General features: G+C 40.4%; 1 protein-coding gene across 1 annotated transcript in view; it reads right to left on the bottom strand.

Moving 5' to 3' along the window:
• Positions 1-220: 220 nt before the first annotated feature.
• Positions 221-20,099, bottom strand: part of csmd1a (CUB and Sushi multiple domains 1a) — a 406,871-nt gene continuing 386,992 nt past the window's right edge. The window contains 10 exon segments of the mRNA XM_073834675.1: positions 221-2,858; positions 4,793-4,849; positions 5,147-5,279; positions 5,396-5,483; positions 6,988-7,100; positions 7,826-7,987; positions 8,650-8,712; positions 9,079-9,258; positions 16,179-16,290; positions 16,402-16,475. Of these exon segments, the coding sequence (XP_073690776.1) occupies positions 2,699-2,858; positions 4,793-4,849; positions 5,147-5,279; positions 5,396-5,483; positions 6,988-7,100; positions 7,826-7,987; positions 8,650-8,712; positions 9,079-9,258; positions 16,179-16,290; positions 16,402-16,475 (1,142 nt within the window). The 3' untranslated portion in view covers positions 221-2,698.

Consider the following 20,099-nt stretch of genomic DNA (forward strand, 5'->3'; position numbering starts at 1 on the left):
AATGGCTTGATTTGAATTAGGGGTTATGATTTATATGGATAATAATAATAAACACTGGGTGTATTTTTTCACTATAGGTTGGTTGTGTACACACACTGCCAACACACATTTATGTTCAAACAACATGTAAGATTTTGCATCCGATGACCCCTTAAAACATGCTGAAAATGAATAGGCCCAAACAAATACAATGGTCTCAAAATAAGTTTAATTTCTTTATGCAAAAAATATAACTTCCTACTATTGTTAATTTTGTGATTTCTGGGGTGAAATGTGACCTGTAATTTTACTATTATGCGATATTCAAAATAGGCATGTGGTTACCATAGCTACTATCCATTCATACAGGGAGAATGTAGCTCTCAAATAAATGAAACTCAAACTCAAAATAATCATTACAACATATCATGATAGTGAATTCCAGTTAGGTGCAGTATATATTAAGATATTCACTTGTGTTTGGAAAAAAAAAAAACACAGAAAGTGTACTTTTAGAAAAAGTTTAATATTTATCTCAAATAATACTTTTCAAAATATTTGTCAATCTGCAGTACAGTTCTCTAGGGTGTTTTGCTCACGTCAAAGAACACATACGAGCTGAATATTTCATAAAAGCTCGTATATATTGACATTTTGTTGGAAAAATTTAAACCATAGATATATACTTATGGGTAGATAATTAATTTACATTTTTATACAGTAAAAACATTTATTTTAACAATTTTACCTACATTAATCAAAAAAGTACAGCATATTTAATAATTTTACAAATTCTGCATAAAAAATATATTTCTGTACAAAAACATCTTTTGCACCTACTTCAAGTCAGCAGCACATGATCGAATGACAATGGCGAGTAGCACGATTGTTGGTTTGAATGCAGTTTTACAGCTAGACAGTCGCAAAACTATTTTACAGTCGTGAGGAAACAAAACTGTACAAAACGCAACCAAACAAAGAAAAATTATTGCAGCAAGCCTGAGAAAAGGCAAGACGTGGATCATCCGCAGTGTGAAAAAACCGACACCGCCAACGGGGCCGACCTGGCGAAATGGTCAACGGAAAACATCTAAACGCATTTGGAAACAAAACGTGGTCTTGATTGAAAATACAATCAATGTGGAAATGGTATGAAATCCGACAGCAAGCCTACAACGTCATTGTGCACATTTTATGCTCGAAGCCATCGATGTGTGGCACGCAAGTGCATATGGTAACACAGCATTGAGAAAACATCAGGCATCACGTTGTTCACATGGAAAAATGGGAGCACTTACAGTTTTAGCACATGCACTGGAATCAGCGTGGTCATGACATTTAAATCACAGTGAATATGCACCCCAGCAGCCCTACGCTCTTCATCTAGGTTAATGTACTAATGATATGGGTCATTGGGAACCGGTGTGGCCCGGTCATGCTTCTGAATCTAATAAGGCAGTGTTTCTTCGAGAGTAAGTTTGATCTTAACCCCGCTGATTTTGTGTCTCTAATGGGCACAGGAGATGCACACTGGTTCTGGAAAAAGAAGGAATGGAAGAAAAAAAATGCATCAACTTGTGGACTCAGATAAATCTTGTATAGGCATCCACACAAAGCTGATAAATGAACTCAAAATCTGCGCCATCAACATACAGTCATGTTCTGCACAAGAGGTATATTTGATACGTAATGAAAGCAAATTGGTGATACGGCAAATTGGTGAGTAAAGCTATTATGATTTCAAACTTAAAGATGAAATGTAATTTGTCAGCATCTGCTAGTCCAAGCAAGTGATCGGACACGCCACGAAGGAATAGTACAACATGTGCGTGATGTGGAGTATGATGAATGCATTAAAAAGCAATCAAAAATGATGATCGTAAGTTTCAGTTGTGTCCTTATCACCTTGTAAACATAAACAGAACTTCATTTCAAAAATAAATTCAGTCTCTCTTGATAGCCGCAGCATGACATCATGCTCTCTATGGATATGGGTTTATGTTTATATACATATGGTCAGTAAAACCCTGTGTATTATTTTTTTTGTTTCTTCCAATACATTGATTTCATATCCATTTCATACTAGTGCAAAATTTGTGCGATAAAGTTTATTTCTTTTTTCAACGCAGCGGTTGAGTTCCGTCCTCCACCCAGAGGCGAGCATCTCTCCTTTGAGCTTCTTGTAGCGTTTTGTCACCTTCTTGGTGGAGATCTATTAAGTGTGCTAAGCCACAGTAGTCCAGTTGCGTTCTCGTCTTGTGGTTTGTCTTCACTGAAGAAAATACATTGTGTCAACAACTTTGTGGCGTTCAAAGACACTTCAGTATCTTTCCCAGGAAGTCTTTTAAGGGGGGAATACATAAAAAAAAAAAAAGATAAAAGCAAAAAAACCTTCATCCTTTAAGTGCCACGTACGGTACAGATCCCAGAAATGTTGACCTCAGTTCTGGCCGAACATGCGTCAAGTGAGCTTCATTCTTTGTAAAAATCTTTTTTCTTTGATGTTTTTTTTTTTTCTAGGGTTTGTTTTTTTTTTAAGATTTTTTTTTTTATATATATAAAAAACATAGTCATCGGTTTTATTCTGTCCATTGTAAGCTTGTGATAAAAGTCACATCTCTAGCAAAGTGCAGTCAGTCGTAAAGGAGTATTGGCGTCTGGTACCCACTGCTCTGCTGCTTACCCATGAGTACGGTCGGTCCAGAGCTGATAATGAAGGCTATACTACTGTGCAGACTGTATTGAGGGTCGTATCAAACCTCACAGCCTTTGCCTCTGTTGGCTTCATGTTTGTATCATACATGGGATTCTCAAACGAAGCTTGTCCATTAGTGTTCTCGTGACCTGCATATCCATTGTACTGAACTTTTGGTCTTGTTCTGAAAAGGAGGAAAAACAAAGACAGCAAATGGTTAAGAGCAATAGGAACGTCTTTCGAAGCCAAAAAACTAATGTATTCATTTGTTTACAATTATTACAACACATTCCAATGTCATTTTCAATTATGGAAGAACAACATAAACATTAGACATGTTAGATAAAACCTAAAACAAAAGAACATGATGTCCGCATCCAACAATGGGGAGTGACAAACGTGTTAGCCAGGTTAATTTACAAATTTAGGATAAGAAAAAAATATACAACCAACTAAATATTTTGTATTTAAAAACACAGAAGCACTTCATTACAAAATCAAAATTGGGCATTTACTCACCCTTATGTTATTTGCACTCTATATAATCTTACATAAAAAAGCTAAATGTTGTAATATTATGGAGAATATCTGAGAAGCTCTTTTCTACAGTACTATGAAAACATATGATGTTATCTATCTATCTATCTATCTATCTATCTATCTATCTATCTATCTATCTATCTATCTATCTATCTATCTATCTATCTATCTATCTATCTATCTATCTATCTATCTATCTATCTATCTATCTATCTATCTATCTATCTAACATCATTCTATGTAGAGATATTCTTATTACATGTAACCTCACAATGCATTGTGGTCGACTTAAACTTCTACATCTAGAGGCATTTTTATGCACCACTTTATTAAAAATGCTAATAATTTTTATTTCCATAAGGATAAGAGGATGCCACTTGCTTGAATTAAAAATGTAATGTGATGAGGTCTTGTAACAAACGTGATGAGGTCGGGTGATAATGTGGCATTCTACTGCTTGAAACTTTATTATTGAATAATGGCTTTGGCTTAATACTAGCATACACTCTTAAAAATAAAGGTGCTTCACAATGCCATAGAATAACATTTTTTGTCTAAATGGTTCAATAAAGAACCTTTAACATCTAAAGAACCTTTCTGTTTAAAAAAAAAGGTTCTTTGTGCCAAATAAGGTTCTTCAGATTATAAAAAGGTAAGCAAGAAATGACTCTTTAAAGAACCTTAGACTAAATGGTTCTTTGTGGAACCAAAAATGTTGCATCACTTGAAGAACTTTTTGAAGCACCTTTCTGTTTAAGAGCGTACTTTGCAGTATATGCTGAAGCCTCCTTGTGTTTGTTACATGGCAAATTATTTTCCATCTTGTGCAAAAAGTCTTGGCTGATATAATCAAATAATGAGTCAAAGAAAAATTGTGCTGTAATAATTTTCAATTCAATTAGCATACTGGAATGTGAGATCAAATTGAGTGCATTGTGTTTTACCATTTCAACTGAATTATGCTCTGTTGTATAGTGCATTTTGGGAAATGTAGTTGATAATCTAGATATTCTATATGTGTGTGTGTGTGTGTGTGATAATATGTTATTCTGATCATGGCGGTTTTAAAAAGTGGACATTTTTCTGCTTCTTACCACCAGTAATTACAACCACGAAAAAAAAAAGAAAGAAAAAATAACATTTTGGAAAGGTCACTGACTTCTTGATGATCTAAATTTTAAATACTGTAACTGATTCCCAGGCTTGCTCGGATGACAGTGGATGATTTATGATCTTGCTCAAATTGTACGGTCTAAATCTAAATAAATGACCTACATCCCGTACCCAATTCATATTTCCACTGACTAACAGACACTGGCGCATCACCACATCAGATGCAATTCTCAAGATATTCCGGTGGCAAATGTACACAAACAAATAAATAGGATGACTTTAGTTGGTCAAATTAGGGTTGACAGAAATGACAATCTAATATGAGCCTACAACAAACTAAGTCACTTCATTTCCCATAATTCCTGCTCTGCCCTGCTTCAGACGAGATGAGCAAATAAAATGCAGACAATGGAGGTGTGGCTGTAAAGGACTCGTCGCCTGTGGCATTAGCTTCCAGTGACTTACCTGGAGGCGGCCAGGTCTTTGGGTCTCTCACTGTCATCTGTGCCTTGTGATAGAGCCCTGCCAATTTTTTTATTATTTTAATATCGGGGAACTGTCATGCTTCATGACAACTTTGTCAGACTGTTTTGTTTGTGTAGGAAAACTCCCATGCTTCTTTTTAGTATTGCCTTGATTTGAACTCAGTTGCATTTTAAGATATTTTAATTGTTAACTGTCTGTGGCCAGATGCAATATTAGTTACAATTACTGGCTTGGCAAAGGAGTTTCCTATCACTACAGAGATACATTGCCAATTCACAATCGTTTTGGACAAATAACATCAACACACGAGACAGTAAAGTCAGCTGCTCTTACCTGTGTTTGTAGAGGTAAAAGGCAAACCCTGATAAAATAAGCGCAAAGAAGGGCACTAGAATGGCAGCTGCCACAGAACTGCTGTTTGTGCCGTAGTAAGGATTAGACGGATCCATATCTGTGGTAATAAGACCTGAGGGAAAATTCAGAATAAACCATTTAAAATTACCACCTGCCTGAAAATCTGTCCAGAATGTTTTGTTGTTGTTTTTGAAAAGAAAAAATAAACTAGAAAATGAAATAATCTACCTTGTCTCGTTAACTGAAACTTCCCAAAGTCCTTGCTGTGAATGTGTCCTTGGTAAACAAACATTTTTTTCTCAGTTTCTGCTGTAACCTATACAAAAAAAAGTAAGACATTAAGTTTCAACAGGAAAAAGCTTTTTGTATATATATACAGTGAGGGGGAAAAAATTATCCCCTGGTTATTTTGTCCGTTTGCCCACTGACAAAGAAATGATCAGTCTATAATGTTAATGGTAGGTTTATTTGAACAGTGAGAGACAGAATAACAACATTTTTTTTTTAATTGTTATGAATTGATTTGCATTTTAATATATATCCCCTTAGCAAAACATGACTTAGTACTTGGTGGCAAAACTCTTGTTAGGGATCACAGAGGTCAGACATTTCTTGTAGTTGGCCACCAGGTTTGCACACATCTCAGGAGGGATTTTGTCCCAGTCCTCTTTGCAGATCCTCACCAAGTCATTAAGGTTTCTAGGCTGACATTTGGCAACGCAAACATTCAGCTTCCTCCACAGATTTTCTATGGGGTTAAGGTCTGGAGACCGGCTAGGCCACTCCAGGACCTAATGTTCCTTTGTTGCCTTGGCCGTGTGTTTTGGGTCATTGTCTTTCTGGAAAAACCATTCACGACCAATTTTTAATGCCCTGGCTGAGGGAAGGAGGTTCTCAACTAGATTTGATGGTACATGGCCCTGTACATCATCCCTTTGATGCGGTTTAGTTGATGCTCATTCTCCAAAAACGACAAGTTGAGTTGATGCCAAAGAGCTTGATTTTGATTCATTGGCAAACTTCAGACGGGCCTGTACATGTGCTTTCTTGAGCAGCGGGACCTTGCGGGTGCTGCAGGATTTCTGTCCTTTACGACGTAGTGTGCTACCAATTGTTTTCTTGGTGACTATGGTCCTAGCTGCCTTGAGATCATTGACAAGATCCTCCCATGTAGTTCTGGGCTGATTCCTTACCGTTCTCATGATTGTTGAAACTCCCCAAAGTGAGATGGAGCCCCAGAACAAGGGGGATTGACAGTTATTTTGTGCTTCTTTCATATGCGAATTATCACACCAACTGTTGTCACCTTCTCACCAAGCTGCTTGGCGATGGTCTTGTAGCCTATTTCAGCCTTGTGTAGGTCTACAATCTTGTCCCTGACATCCTTGGACAGCTCTTTGGTCTTGGCCATGGTGGAGAGTTTGGAATCTGACTGACTGATTGATTGGTTCTGTGGACAGATGTCTTTTACACAGGTAACAAGCTGAGATTAGGAGCACTCCCACTCCTAATGTCAGCTCTGTACCTGTATAAAAGATACCTAAGAAGTCAGAAATCTTGCTGATTGATAGGGATCAAATACTTATTTCACTCATTAAAATTAACTTTTTTGAAATGCATTTTTCTGGGTATTTTCTTGTCATTCGTTAAAATAAACCTACCATTAAAAATATAGACTGATCATTTCTTTGTCAGTGAGCAAGCATACAAAATCAGCAGGGGATTTTTTTTCCTTCACTGTAACTCTGTAAACAATGCCTTTTAAATAGAATAAATACAATGCTTTATCAACTTATTATTACCACTTTTGTGCTACTCACATATCCATCCATTGCCCAGTTATCGTTTTTGAATTTGCTAAAATATTGTTCTGTTGGGCCTCTTATCTGGTAAACTTTTAATAATAGATGATTTTCTTCTTTCTTGTAAGTTCCTGCAAAATAACCCAAAAAGAAGTAGTAGTAGTAGAAGAAGAAGAAGAAGAAGAAGAAGAAGAAGAAGACATTATAAGGTAATAATGAACTGAAGTAACCAACAATATCCATCATGTGGAATTTCTTTTAGAAACCTGCATTGGTAATGTTTTTTTTCTGTTTATTTTTGGTCTAGGACTAGGAAGTAGGGCAAACAGAAAGCACAGAAGCATCCATAGCTATCAAGCCTGCTCAATTCATCTGAGAAATTGGATGTAATCTCATCACTGAGGAAATAAGATGCAATGCTAATTCAATTATTCACTCTCAATCTCCCATCAAAGTAAGAAAATCCTCCACTTTCAGCACATTTGATATGTAAGAGCAGACGCCTAAATGTGTTCAAACAAGACACCATTTGGATCAATAACATGTCATATTGTTGCCGCAGCAGCTGACCACACATCAGTTAATTTCGATATTGACCCACAGATAACTGTTTCGTGTTGTGACTATCAACACTTCTTAATGACAAATTCAGCCTACATTCACACATTACACCATGTTTCTTCACTGTGCAAGTAAAAATAACCTAAAGTAGTAGTCCTGCCCACAGACATCTGTGTGAATATATTTACAAAAGTCTCTACTGACTGACACATTTGTTCTGTCGTTCAATAAATCACCCAGCCCTAGTGTCTTCAGTGGGCATGGTGTCAAAACCTGGACAAAAACTCCAACTTACCAGAGAGTTTAATGTGCACGCCGCTCTGCTCAAGAAGAGTGACATTGACCCGGCTGGTGGTGACATTGAATGCATTGACTGTTACTGTGGCAGCCTGCCTCTTTCCCAGGTACTCATAGAATCCAGCCCAACCAGAGTTCAAAGAGAACACATCTGCAGGAACTAAACACAACGCATACAGAAATAGTTACTTCATCTGTGTAATTTAATGAAAGAAGTATTTGGACATTTAAGACACATGTATTAATGTGATTGCTAACATAACAAATTATGTAGACAAGCACACTTTTGTTTAAAGTTTCAAATGATGTGCAAACAATGTGTTGTTAAAAATAAATACATATGCATTCAGACACTATGTGTTTGGCTGTCAGATATTAGTGGAACATGAAAGTGATAAACTTCAAACTGGTAACTGAATTAATTTAGCTGACTTAACCAATAAAAATTAAGGTCTGAGAAAAACATAATTTGTTTGCAGATGCCACTTGTTACTGTAATAATAATTTAAAATTATTTTATAATTTAATAATTTAAGAGTAATTTAAGTGTCCAAAAAGTTTGGTTTAAAATGTTAAAGGTGAAATGTGTAACTTCTGCCCTACTAGAAGCAATAGTGGGATAGGCAGTCATATTTTAAAACTAAAAATAATCTCACTTCACCTTTATCTTTGTTACCCTGACATTTAAAAAATATAATTTTCAGAAATTCAACATTACAGGCCCATTATTTCCAGTGACCATAGTTCAACCTCATGTAGACCTAGTTTATTTTTGATGACAGCAAAATGGATCATTCAATGGGAGCTTGAAAGGTTTCATACCACGAATCTTGTTTTTCTGCTGGTCTGGATCCTCATTTGATTTGCTGTTTATTTTTGGTCCAACTAGAAAATAGAGCAGATAATTGATCATTTGACATTTGTGGATGCAACCTACACAATGGTAATGACAGTTAATCAAAGTTCCTTGCTGTAGTTTTGTTTCTGAGAGTGAGTCAACAGTTTGACAGACATAAATAACTTTCATGCATTCATAAATGCTGACACTGATATTCTGTTTAAGAAAGTACACTTTTAAAGAATTTAACTCACATTAAATTTAGGTCACATTAGTCTTAAATGGTTCCAGGAACTACAAATATGGTAACACTTAAGTTTAAGGATCAATTTTCACTATTAAATAGCATGCATTGTCATGTTTGGGTAAAGCAATCCACATTCCATCAGTTATCAGCCTAGCTGTTTCAGTACCTTTGCAGACTGGAGGTTTGCCTGACCACCTCCCATCTGCTTTGCAGGTCCTGTGTTCTGATCCTCCAGATAAGTAGAAACCATCTTGGCATGTATACATGAGTGTGTAACCTAGAGTAGGCAGGTCTATAGCCTTCACATCTACATGAGATGGCGTCTCAGGTTGCCTACAGGCATGTGCTGAAAAGTAAAAGAAAAGAAAATAGTGATGCTCTAACTGACCAACCATAGACTAAAGCCAATATTACTTCCAATGGGCAATAACATAACCCCATGTATTTTAATAAATTAGAGGAAATTTTCTTTAAGATAAATTAGAGGAGGATCTTTCTTTCATTCTTTTTTTCTGTTATTTTATATTTCTGTCATTCACTTCGACGTTGTGTTGAATGTATGACACTAAGAGTCACTCTTGGTAGCCTAAACATCTCTGATATCTTAAGAAAAGGCCATTGAAATTGGGTGTGCAGAATTTGCATAGCTGGACACGCCCCGGACATCTGGGTATAAATAGGCCAGTGTGGCATCTGCTCACTTGTTTTGTTCTTCGGAGCCGAATGCAGTATCTCTCTGTGAGAAGCAGCACCACTCACCTCTTCGTCATTGGATCTATGGCACAAAGCAGCAGTCTCTCCCTCTCAAACACAGCTATGTGTTGTGAGAGTACTCCTGGGTGCTTCGACAGTGATCTTTGAAGAACAAATTTCCTCCTAAAAGAGCAATTTCTCTCTAAAAGAGCTGACACGGAAGGATTGTGTGTTTGTAAAATGCCTTTCCTTCCGTGTCCTTTTGGTTGCATTTCCTACCTCTCCTCTAACGATCGGCGCGATCGTTGTGTTCTGTGTTGGGCTATTCTCGCACTGAAGCAGCGTTCGTTGATGGTTCATGTTCTGCTTGCAAAGACATGACTATGGATACGCTCTGCTTATGAGTCGCGTTCTTTTCAAAGAAGCTGCAGCTCACCTCGTCAGCTTTCCGTTCCGGTCCTCCTACTTCTGGGTATGAGGCCACAGCAATGTGCGTCGACGGCGAGAAAAGTAAACAAGTTTAGTTCCGCTGGGTGGAACCCCACAGATCGCTTGTTCCTTGCGTCTCCCGATCGGGCTTCCGGACGGGTTTGATAGTTTGTCTTAGCACGTCTTGATTTCCTGTTCGAAGCCTCTAAGAAGGAAGGAAGGGTGGCTGCAGCATCGGAGGGAGGGCGTGAGCCATATGAAGCCTCGGCCGAGCAAGCCTTCATGGGCCGAGTCTCAGTTGCAGGCAGATGCTGAAAAGAGCGGCCGTGCTTGAACGAGCAATAATGCACAAAGTATTGATGAAATCATGGTAGGCCTTTTTTTCAGCTCCTCTTCCCTAATCTCCCCAGGTGGGTCAGTGCTTTGTGATGCATCTTGCGCCACCTCCCGGTGGGATCACCACAGGCTATCGTCTAGGGCCTGTAAGTTGTTGGAAAAATGTTTGTGAGAAAGGCTTACAAGGCTTCTGGACAAGCTGCGTCCACTCTGCACACCTTGGCCATCCGGCAGGTTGCCAGGCTAAGGTATTATGAGATCTGCATGAGGGTGATCTCGACTCACAGTTGTTGCGGGAAATGCATGCAACGGCCAACTACGCTTTCTGATTGGCGAAGGCCACGACGCAGGCTCTGGGGAGAGCGATGTCCACCTCCCCCAAAATGGCACTCCTGTCTGTTCATCATCAAAGACGGCCCCCTGCAAAGACTGTTGTGGCCCTGCAATAAGCCGGTCACAGTCAGGCATGTATACGGCCAAAATTCTCGCAGGAAGGTTGCACCACCAGCCTGTCCTCAGGCCAACAGGGACCCACGGCAGGCTTCAATGGGTTCCTGGGATAGGCAACCCAGGGTAGAAGGTCCAACTAACCAAACCGGATACTCTCTCAGTGGGGGGACGAGAGGTGGATTCGGCTTTATTCAGCGGCCTGCCCCCAGGCGCATAGTCATGAGGCCTATAAGAACCATTCCTTCTTCCCTGGATTATTATCACAGCATTTCTGGCCCTCCACAAGACGGCCAGGCACTGATGTTTTGAACCGAAACATGCTTGGGCACACGCCCTGTGTCTCCACATGCTTTACAACACCGAATTCATCATCCAGATGCAATAGAGCCGGTCCCCTCTGCCGAAATGAAAAAAAAAGGGGTTTTACAGCTCCTACTCCATTGTACCCAAAAATGACCAATGTTGGATTTGAGAATTTTGAATCTGACCCTGCACAAGCTCCCTTTCAAAACACTAACCCTCAAACACATTACCGGGTGTGTCAAGCAGCAAGATTGGTTTGTGGCAATATACCTGTCTCGATCCTTCCAGGGTACAGGCCGTTCCTACGGTTTGCCTTCGAGAGACGAGCGTTTTAGTACAAGGTCCTTCCCTTTGGGCTGTCCCTGTCACTTTGCGTCTTTACAAAGGTCACAGAGGCTGCCCTTGCCCTTCCCAGGGAATTGGGCATACGCATTTTCAACTACCTCGACGACGGGCTAACTCTAGCACACTCGCGAGAGTTGGTTTGTTCCCACAGGGATGTGGTTCTCAAACACCTAGCTCGACTGGGACTTCAGGTCAACTGGAAAAAAGAGCAAACTCTACCCAGTGCAGAGTATCTCTTTTCTCGGTGTACAACTGGACTCGGTCATTATGACTGCACACCTGTCACAGGGCTGTGCCCAGTCAGTGTTAAACTGCGTGAGGACACTCAAGCACAGAACAGCAGTCCCTCTGAAAAACTTCCAGAGGCTACTGGGGCACATAGCATCCTCAGCAGCGGTCACACACATAAGACCGCTACAGCACTGGCTTCATACCCGAGTCCCAAAATGAGCATGGTGCCAAGGCATATACCATATGAACGCCACACCTGTATGTCACAAAACCTTCAGTTCTTGGGAAGGCATTTCGTTTCTATGAGCAGGGTTTCCCCTAGAACAAGTGTCCAGATGCATTCTGGTGATGACCGATGCTGAGGTGCCGTGTGCAATGGGCATGCAGCCTCAGGGGTCTGGACAGGCCCTCGGCTGCAATGGCATATCAATTGTCTGGAGTTGTAGACAGTGCTTTTGGCCCTGAAGGGGTTCCAACCTTTGGTTCAGGGTAAGCATGTGTTGGTCCAGACAGACAACACAGCGACTGTACATCAACCACCAAGGCGGTGTTCGCTACTTTCGCATGTCACAACTGGCTCGCCATCTTCTATTTTGGAGTCAGCACAGTCTATTCTACTTATATCCCAGGCGAACTAAATCATGTGGCCGATGCGCTCTCACAACAGACTTCACTTTAGGGTGGAGTTATGGTTATGGAACGTTATGGTACGGCCTGTCCGAGGCCCCTCGGTACGGATGCACAGGCCCAGGATAGGCACCTTTCTGTTTTAACACTTAAGGTCCAGGTGGCGGCAATATCGGTCAACCATGACCTAGTGGAAGGCAGATCGGTGAGGAAGCACGACTTTGTTCGCATCGGTTAAAAGAGTGGGAGACCTCCAATGCCTCTTAGTTAACAATTTGTACCTAGAATTCGGGCCGGCAGGGCATGAGGGTTATGAGAACTCTCGGAGGGATTGGTATGGTAATGTACATGACAATGAGTATGTTTACATGGACAACAATATTCCGATTTTAATGCGATTAAGACAATACTCTGATTAAGAAGCAACCATGTAAACTGATATTTTTGATTAATTTAATCCAACAAAAGTCATAATCGGAGTAAACACAAATCGAATTAAGACAGGTGGAGTATTCCTATTTTAGTCGCATTATGGAAGACATGTACACACCTTAATCACACTATTCCCCTTGTGTAGGACTTTTCGCCACATTTTGCGACAGGATACACACTAATGCTGCGTTCCAGGCAGGTTTTTGAGCTCGTAAATCACGACTTCAAACCACGACTCAGGACTTTGTAGCGTCCTGAGTCACGCCAAATGGCCTAAGCACATTTATTATTTTTATATTATTAATAATAATAGATTGCAACGTTATATTGTCCTAAACTCTATTTTTCCACCGTGTGCCACTTGCATAAACACCGCACCCCTAGAGGTTGATATTGTTGTTTCTCGGGCTATGTTACATCAGAACTCGAACTGGGAGTACGTCGATCTAGTACGAGTTCACGGGTGGGAATTCACGGGTTTGACTGTCTTTCCAGTGCACTTTCACGGGTAGAAATTTGGAAAAGCACGGGTAACGGGTTGCCTGGAACGTGGCGTAACGCCCTCAGTTGGTCGCACGTGCACGTGCATTTTTTGATACAACGTGGATTAATCAATGCTCATTGCTGATAAATAGTTTGTCTGTTGTCATAATTTATAGTTTTATGGTAACGTAGTTAACATTCAACCCGTTCTTTTACATTAGTATTATTTGTGAACGGGATTTCCGCTATAGTTTTTTTTTTTTGGATGCTTTTCACTTTTACTTTCCAATTCATGATCTTGGTTTTGCTTACATATATAGGCTACACCTATCAATGTTAAGATTAAAACAAATTCCTAATAGATGGATTTGTTATTTTTAATTAAACAGCACAACAACAATAAAACAAAACTAGCTTATATAGCATTTATTAACAAAAACTAATAAGATGAGGCACGGACTCCATCACATGCTGTGTTATATGCCGACTAAAAAATGTATTACAGGGCGCGCAAACACTGAGCAATCAAATGAACTAATAGAAAATAAAAGAAAGCCTCTAAAGCATAATGTGAGGTAAACGGCAAAGATAACAGGGTTTTCAAAATAAAAACAAACAAAAAAGTAAAACTAAACTGGCTTTCGGTGACCGTGCTTGCGTGTTAGAGTCTCATGCCAGAACTTTGTATTTATTACTGTTATACAGTTAGGGTTTGTAGAATATGCTGACATATACTTGCAAAGTTATGTTTTTAAACATTAGGAGTATCTTCATGACTTGTAGTTGCATTTAGCAGGTTAGTGCTGGACTAATATTGTTTAGATTTTGCAAAGATAATAACAATAAAGCAGTTGAGATCTACTTTTTTAGTATACAGTATATCACTTCATACACAGTAGTATATACATTGGTATGCATTGCTGTATGAGATACTATATGTATGCAGGTAAGGTAAAATTGGAAATAATATATATTTAACTCTTAATAAATTGTTGGCTGATAATATCGTTTATATTTTGACAATATAAACAATCAAGCAGTTGAGAGATGCTATATAGTACATACCATTTAACATTAATGTACTGCATGTATTTGGGTAAGGTTAAATATACTTATAATAGTTTTATAATTCAAACCAATGTTGCAGTTTATGGCTTTGAAATCTTAATGTAGAACTTACAGCAGTTACAGAGTTTGAAATAAAAATTTAAACTATTGGTATCAACTGCTTCTAAAGAAATTGGTAATCAGTATTGGCTTTAAATTCCTGACCAGAGTATCCCTTAAAAACAAACAGAGAATCGCAATGAAAGCAATATCAGAAAGATTTACAGTGGAGTCCCAGCTGCATACTATAGAACGGTCGAGATAAAGCCACACCACTGAGAGAAACGTTCTGGGACATGCCTTGAGTGCTGCCATCTTCCATAATATATGAGCCATGTCCTCACACCTCACTTTTCGTCAACTCAATTCTCCCTGCTTCTCAGCTTCTGACAGTTTGACTGCTTTACACAGGCAAGACGCCCTAAGGATTTGGTGGGGCGCTGTGTCAAAGTGGTCCACAAATCTCAAATTTATGTACAAGCTGTTTAAACTCAGCTAACTTTAATTATTTTGCCCACATTTGTTCCTTTTCCAGCAATCTTTTCAATACAAAAGCACCAACATGGAATGCTCATATACAGTTTAGAGGATAATCACTGGGACAGTGGCAAGGATCAAGTGCATGACACTGCTCAGAGAACTTCTATCAAAAAGTAGATTTGCAAGAGCAAACTTCTCTCTGCTAAGCTGTCAGAGTCTTTGACATCAGCACCCTCAGCCGCCCTAACTCTGAAGTAATCTCTACTTCTTCAAACAATGCCCTTCTGCAGTAATTTCCTGTGTAAAGATCTCGCTCGCGCTCTCTCTCCTCACCTTCCTTTGTTTTCCTGATAGTACATCATCAATCACACACTGATGAAACCTTGTTTCGAATACAATGCTATGGCTGTGTTCCAAAACGTAAGGAGCTGCCTTGCTGTCAGATGCCTACACAGGAAACTTCAGTCTAAGGCACTATGCTAAGTGAAATGGAACCTTATAAGTGCCTAAGCAGCAAATAGTGCTATTCACATGTAGCACATATCAGATCTCACTGCCAACTGATTTCAATAGTTTACTGCTAGCATGTTGCTAAGCTAATACTGTGATACTCTTTTTACATGAGATTTTCCACTCGCCATGGAGAAGGCATGACACTAGAGACCCAAAAGCAGTGCTTGTGAGTGATCACGATCTGACAGATGTGTTGGATAAGCCGAAGATAAATTTAACAGGTTAAATATACCTGCAGCAACTTCAAGTCATGCAGTGCAAACCTTGTCTTGACCAGAAATGATGACAACAGTAAAAAAGTCACACTTTATTGTAAGGTCCAATTCTCATTATTTTCTAACTATTATCAACTATTAATTAACTAATTAATTAATATTAATTAACTATTAATAACTATTTTCAACCATGCTAGTAAAATGCATGCTAGTTATTAGTAAGAATTGGTCCTTAAAATAAAGTGCTACCAAAACTCTTGTGTGTGTGGGCGACATATTAATATGTAGAACACTCAGTATAGAAAAACTATTAAATCAATATTTTTTAACCAGACTTGATTTATTTTTAACAATATTTTTTCAATACTGAATTGCTGCATTCTATTCATAAGTCTTATTTTTTCCCCCATTTTGGTTTGAATTTTTTTTTTTTTGAATAAATTTCAATGTCACAATGCAACCTGGTATTGCCTTCTGTGCAAAGGATACATGCGATGTTAATTTAGAAATTGGCCAAAAGAAGGTTACTCAGAACAGCTTTCATGCTCAGGGCAACTCTGTTGCTGCCAGAATAGGCAGCTCACTAGCTTTTGGAACAGAGTCTGTATATAGCCATGCTTACCAACACACTCTGGTTGCATCCCACTCCATGTTAAATTTTCTAAACACGTTCTCGTTGTTGAGCCGAGGGTGTGATAGTTTTTCCGACATCTGAAGAAAATTTTACTTCCAACCTGAAAGAAGAGAATTACATTATTGAGACTGAAACCCTGAAACCAAAGAGGCACAACCTGTAATTTACTCAACTAAAGGACAAGAAATCATTGAATGTCATTTGTTCTCACCTCAAATCCCTGAGCCTGGACTGGAATTCCATATGCTGGGGTTCCGGGATCCTTACATGCATTGTTGGTTGGATCTACAAAAAAATATTCACACCATTTCAAAAGATTACTTAAATGTAATTATTATTAAAACAAAAATAAGGTAACATTTTATAATAACTACACACTATGAACCATTAGTTAAGCATTAGTAAACAGTCAATTCATTATTTATAAATCATTATCTCTACATTAATAGACAATAGTAAGGAGTATATAAATGCAGCTATAAATGCGTTATTCTTGATTTTTAAATATAGCTATAATGTGTTTAATAACTGTATTTTCATACTTTATTAATGACCAATTTATCATTTTTAAGTGTTACATTATTTACAAATCAGTTATTTAGGTGTCATCGGTGTCATAATTTAAAAAGTGTAAGTAAATGATTAATGAAGTATTTAAATGTACATTTCTACATATTATTTAGAAATATAGTAATAGTGTGTTAAAAATGCTTTATTAACACATATTCCTACTGTAATTCATGATTAATTCAGGTAGTTATAAAACAGTTAACAGTCAGTTAACTTTTCTTGTGAGCTCATCTAAAGTGTAGATTATGTATACCTTGTAAAAGTAGATTTAAAGGCTGAGTTATTTTATAAAGAGAAGGAAACAAACAACACAGAGTAATACAGAACACACACACACACACACACACACACACACATATATGTGTGTGAAGATGCAAAAAATTAAACTGTACAACTGTACACTTTTATAAAATTAAACAATAAACCTCTGCAACAAAATATACAAAATAAATTAGCAAGAATGTAAATATAAATAAAAAATAAGCAACAAAATTAATATACGTCAACAAAATAAGCAACAAAACACCAACAACAACAAAATTAAGAAAATAAGCAAGATATTGTGCTGTAGTAAAAAGGTTTTAATGTTTCAGTTTTATGGCTGAGTGAAAATTCAGTGAGTCACAAAGAAATTTTACATTTCAAACTGAAGACTCACAATTATCTGAAACAGAAAAATAAATACTGTATATTCAACAAAAGCTAATATATATATATATATATATATATATATATATATATAAGATTTCAGAGACTTTAGTACATGTTACTGCTAAGTTATGTTTTCAGGAGGTGTACAGGAATTTTAAATTTTCTATGGCATTGCAGAGATTTATTTTTCATTTTATAACAAGTGTACAGTTGTACAATTTAGTTTTTTGCATCTTAAAATAAATATTTCTATGTTCTGTATCACTCTGTTGTTTGTTTCCTTTTTATTTAGAAGATAGCTGAGCCTTTAAATCTGCTTTGTAAAAGTTTTATGAGCCATAACTAGTCTTCACTTTAGATGAGCTCACAAAAATAGATAACGTCTAGGTTACGTAGGTAACCCTCGTTCCCTGAAGGAGGGAACGGAGACGTTACATGGGAATTCGCTTAGAATCCAATCATCTCTGAGCCTTATACAAAAGGCCAATGAAAAATTGGCGAGTGGCATTTGCATGACGCGCCACGCCCCGTACATACGGGTATAAATAGCGACGTCATGCGCCAGTCAGACAGGTTCTTCGCTGAGGAGCCGGATTGAGCCGGCGTCAGCGCGACGACAGGGACGTGGCAGGGGATGTAACGTCTCCGTTCCCTCCTTCAGGGAACGAGGGTTACCTACGTAACCTAGACGTCCCCTTCAGTCGAATCACTTCGACGTTACATGGGAACTGACCCTATGGAACAAGCCACGTCCCTGCGCCGCGTTACGCAACGACCACGTGCCGGCAGGCGGACGTGTCAACAGGCGGACGTTAACGTAACCTTCCCAACGCCCTGGGGCCCGAGAAGGGGGGTCCCCAGGGATGCCAGAAACTGAAGCAGGGGTTGGGGGGGCGGAGACATGAATTCTGTCCATGTGAAAATAAGAAATTCAATATATCCATAAGGGGGTTTTAGGGATATACGAGGGAAACAGAGGCCTTCTGGTTGACCCCTGGAAAAATATAGAGAAAAATAGCCACAACCTGCGGGGCGAAGGAGACCCGGCAGGAGCACAGTCAAGAGCTACTCCGCGTCTAGCCCGGACTGAGGGGCATGGAGGACCCAGGTTCGCCGGAGGGAACAGACTGGGAGATAGCGCACGGATCCACGTGGGAATGGCGCAGCAAGCCGACACTAGCCGTCCTCCCGGTCACCTGTCAGAACTCGGGAGGACACGGCCTCTAAGCGAAGGTTGTAAAACCTGGCAAAGGTATTTGGTGTCGCCCAGCCGGCAGCTCTGCAGATGTCCGCTAATGAGGCGCCATGTGCCAACGCGTAGGAAGATGCAACACTCCGTGTGGAGTGGGCATGCAAGCCTAAGGGGCAAGGCTCTCCCTGATACAAGTAAGACAGGGAGATGGCTTCTACCACCCAATGCGCCAACCTCTGTTTGGAGACAGCATTCCCTTTCTGCTGACCTCCGAAGCAGACAAAGAGCTGCTCAGTGCGTCTGAAGTGCCGAGTGCGGTCTACGTAAGTGCGCAGAGCACGGACTGGACACAACGATGCTATAGCTGGGTCTGCCTCCTCCAAGGGCAGAGCTTGCAGGTTCACCACCTGATCGCGGAAAGGCGTGGTGGGAACCTTGGGCACATAGCCGGGCCGGGGTCTCAGGATGACGTGAGAATCGCCGGGCCCGAACTCCAGGCACGCTTCGTCGACAGAGAAAGCTTGCAGATCCCCCACCCTCTTGATGGAGGCCAACGCAGTCAGGAGCGCTGTCTTCAATGACAGAAACTTAAGCTCAACTGAGGCGAGGGGCTCGAAGGGAGGTCCCCGCAGGCCCTGGAGGGCGACGGAGAGGTCCCAAGAGGGTACGAGGCGCGGTCTGGGAGGATTGATCCTCCTAGCGCCTCTGAGGAATCTCACGACCAGAGGGTGCTTACCTAGGGATGATCCATCCACTGCATCGTGATGTGCGGCAATAGCGGCAACATACACTTTGAGAGTCGAAGGGGACAGCCTGCGCTCCAACTTCTCTTGCAGGAAGGAAAGCACTACTGCAATCGTGCATCTCTGTGGGTCCTGTTCGCGTGAGGAACACCAGTCGACGAATAGACCCCACCTCAGTGCGTACGCCTGCCTTGTAGAGGGGGCTCGGGACTGAGTGATGGTTTCTACCACGGCCTGTGGAAGGCCGGCGAGGTCTGAAGCGTCCCGTCCAGGAGCCAGACGTGCAAGTTCCATAGATCGGGACGTGGGTGCCAAATAGTGCCCATCCCCTGAGAAAGAAGGTCCTTCCTCAAGGGGATTTTCCAGGGAGGGGCTGCCGCGAGGGAAATGAGTTCTGGGAACCAGGTCCTGGCAGGCCAGTATGGGGCGACCAGGAGAACCTGCTCCTCGTCCTCCCTGATCTTGCACAGGGTCTGTGCAAGGAGGCTCACTGGGGGAAAGGCGTACTTGGGCCCCGGAGGCCAGCTGTGGGCCAGAGCGTCCCTGCCGAGGGATACCTCGTTGAGGGAGAAGAACTGCTGGCAGTGGGAGGATTCGGGGGAGGCAAACAGATCTATCTGGGCCTCCCCGAAATGCCTCCAAATCAGCTGGACTGTCTCGGGGTGGAGTCGCCATTCTCCAGGGAGGGTGGACTGCCGTGAGAGCTGATCGGCTGCACGGTTGAGTTCCCCCGGAATGTGAATGGCACGTAGC

This window comes from Garra rufa, chromosome 2 (assembly GCF_049309525.1).
Source record: "Garra rufa chromosome 2, GarRuf1.0, whole genome shotgun sequence".
Lineage (NCBI taxonomy): Eukaryota > Metazoa > Chordata > Actinopteri > Cypriniformes > Cyprinidae > Garra > Garra rufa.